We start from the raw sequence: 3,181 nt of genomic DNA, 5'->3' as shown, positions 1-3,181 counted from the left end.
TTGTTGAAGTCTGCTCATTCAAATAAATATGACATGATTTAATGTGGTCATTATCTTGCATTCAAATTGAATTTCAAATTTTCCTTTTTTGATGGTCATTTGCGTTTAGTAACTATGTACCATCCAGAACAGCCATAAAGATAATAGCTTAAACATACATACGTGTATGATATAGTGTAAACGTCTACTCATTTATATATATTCTCTGTCTCAACCATGTTACTTTTTTAATGAACAGATTACATGCGTGAGTTCCGGGTTTACGCAAATGGTCCTTACACTTTACAGTAGTCTACGCAATTGTGTGATCTTGGGTTTACACTGAATTGAGACCTGAAGAAATTTTTATCTCGGAACTACTCATTAAATGCTTCGAACAGCCTTACTAAGTCTTCACAAACGTTACGAAACCCATATAGGCGTCTTAATACTCTTCTCCGCTTAGCATGCGGCATTTAGGGCTAAGTGCTAAGACTAGTCGAGTAGGAGTCAAAAGAAAAGTCTGAAAAGGGCGACATGTCTTTCTGTGGAATGTTGTGATTTGAACAGGTTCGGTAAATATCCGATTCCGTGTGTCGTTTTAGTTCCTTGCAGGTTCCATATTCATATCATATTAAGATGTTCTCAACCTAAAATCCATATCCTATTTGCCACTTGCAGATAAACATCAATCCATTTCTTTCATTGATTTATGTTTTAATCTTTTTTATAGGAATGTCGGTTGTTGTGACAATCTGTACTTTTGGAGTCTGTATACTTTTATCATCAACTCAAACAGAAATTGTCCCTCACATCAGAGGTCACCTGTGTGCGGACTGGACAGGAAGACTTGGAAATATCATGTTTCAATACGCGTCACTCTTTGGAATAGCAAAACGAAATGACATGGAATTTGTTATTCATAAATTCGATGAAATAACCTATTCGTTTGACAATTTATTTGCGCTTAAAGTACAAAATAACTCGATTTGTGAATATGCACAACCATGGGGCGAAAGTGAGCCTTGTCTGTATGACGAGAATGCTGCCAATGTTCCCGCAAATCTCAATGTCAAACACGTGTCTCTATTACAATCATGGAAATATTTCAGTCATGTCGAACAAGCTATTCGAGCACAATATAACTTCAAAAAAGAATTTGAAACTAAATGCCTACAAGTTTTGAAAGACGCTATTATTGAATGGACTTCAAATCATTCATATGTACCTAGGGATAAACTGCAAGTAGTTGGAATTCACATACGAAGAGGGGATTTTTTAGACAAAGGTAAAATCGCGTACGGCTATCAGACAGCTAGTGCAGAATATATCAATAAATCAATGAACTACTTCCGGGCGAAATTCAAGCAGGTATTGTTTTTAGCATACACTGCTCATAATTTGAAAGATATGTCATGGCGTGAAAAACATGTGGTCGGAAGTGACGTTGTTCGTATGCACATGCATTCCCCGGAAGTTGACATGTGTGTCTTATCTAAATGCAACCATTCTATAATAACAGTTGGGTCATTTGGCTGGTGGGCGGCATGGTTGGCTAATGGTACAACCATTTATTATAAGAATATAGCTAAAAATAATAGCGAGTATAGAAAGGATTTCAGCGAAGACATGTCTGATTATTTTTATCCGGGATGGATAGGACTCTAATTTATCACATATAATGTTAATATTGCTGATCGATATCAAATTGACATTATTTTAAAATGCACGTAGGACTAGATTTGATGATCGATATGTATACTGCTTGATAATATAAAAAAAGTGAAAATCAAAGTGCATGTAGTATATTAACGGATTAAAAGATAGTATTATTGCCTGTAGATAATAACATTGTCATATTCAATCTGTTTGTATGAATAGATTCTAAGATAATATTATACTACAAAAAAGAATAAACATATATATAAATAAGTAACCAGTGATGCTCATAGTACATATAGACGAGAGTATGGATAAAGGGGGTCCTTGTTTCTGCATTTTCTAAAATTTTGCACACATTTTTTTCTCTTTTCTTTATTTTCTTTACCACTCTTTTTCTTTAATATAATGTATAATACTTATTCGTCAATATTCTTTATATTTTAGCACCCCATTTTTTTAATTCTTTATTTCATTGCCCTTTTTCTATACAAGTATTCCTCTATGTTTTGGCTCATTATTCTCTATTCTGAAAAACCCTTCCACTTCGAGACGCATATAGACTATGAACCAAAACCGATCGAACGATATTGATAGCATGATTTATATCGATACCGACTGAACGATATGAACGATATTGATAGCATGATTTAATAGATGCCGACTGAACGATATTGATACCATGATTTATATAGATACAGACTGAACGATATTGATACCATGATTTATATAGATACAGACTGAACGATATTGATACCATGATTTATATAGATACTGACTAAACGATATTGGTAGCATGATTTATATAGATACCGAATAAATTATATTGAATCTGCATGCAGAAATATAATCACATAAACGGCTTCCAGATATCGATATTGTTTATACGAATATTTATGAATAAATTGAGATGTTAGATATATGTCAAACAGATAGCAACACAAAGACTAAATAACCAAAAGTCATCTAAAAGTAAACAATATGACTAAACAATATGACTAAACCCGCTGCATTTTTATGCACCTGTCATAAGTCAAGAGCCTGTTGTTCAGTGGTTGTCGTTTGTATGTGTGGTTCATAAGTGTTTCTCGTTTCTCGTTTTTATATAGATTAGACCGTTGGTTTTCATGTTTGAATTGTTTTACACTAGTCTTTTTGGGGCCCTTTATAGCTTGCTGTTCGGTGTGAGCCAAGGCTCCGTGTTGAAGGTCGTACTTTGACCTATAATTGTTTACTTTTTACACATTGTGACTATGATGGATAGTTGTCTCATTGGCACTCATACCACATCTTCTTATTTATATATAAAGCTCTAAATTGTCTCATATCTATTAAAATAAAGTTGTGAATACATTAAACAGAGACTAATCAAGGTTGTGACGTCGACATTATATTCTTCAAATTAAAACAAACATGAAGGAGGGTGTGGATGGGAAGTTTACAGAATAGAAAATAATGGGCAAAAAATATAAAGAATAGAGAATAATGAGGTGCTAAAATATAAAGAATATATATAGAGAGTAATGGGGAAAAAATATAAAGA

The 3,181-nt window shown here is 33.4% G+C and overlaps 1 protein-coding gene across 1 annotated transcript; it reads left to right on the top strand.

The window, feature by feature from the left end:
- The first annotated feature begins 714 nt into the window (after window positions 1–714).
- LOC127723950 (galactoside alpha-(1,2)-fucosyltransferase 1-like) lies at window positions 715–2,943 on the top strand. Its single transcript, XM_052230665.1, has one exon. The coding sequence runs from the start codon at window positions 715–717 to the stop codon at window positions 1,645–1,647; it is 933 nt and encodes a 310-aa protein (XP_052086625.1). The 3' UTR covers window positions 1,648–2,943.
- The last annotated feature ends 238 nt before the right edge of the window (window positions 2,944–3,181 follow it).

This window comes from Mytilus californianus, unplaced genomic scaffold (genome assembly GCF_021869535.1).
Source record: "Mytilus californianus isolate M0D057914Y unplaced genomic scaffold, xbMytCali1.0.p SCAF_13, whole genome shotgun sequence".
NCBI classification, from domain to species: domain Eukaryota; kingdom Metazoa; phylum Mollusca; class Bivalvia; order Mytilida; family Mytilidae; genus Mytilus; species Mytilus californianus.
This window is presented reverse-complemented; position numbering and strand designations above follow the sequence as displayed.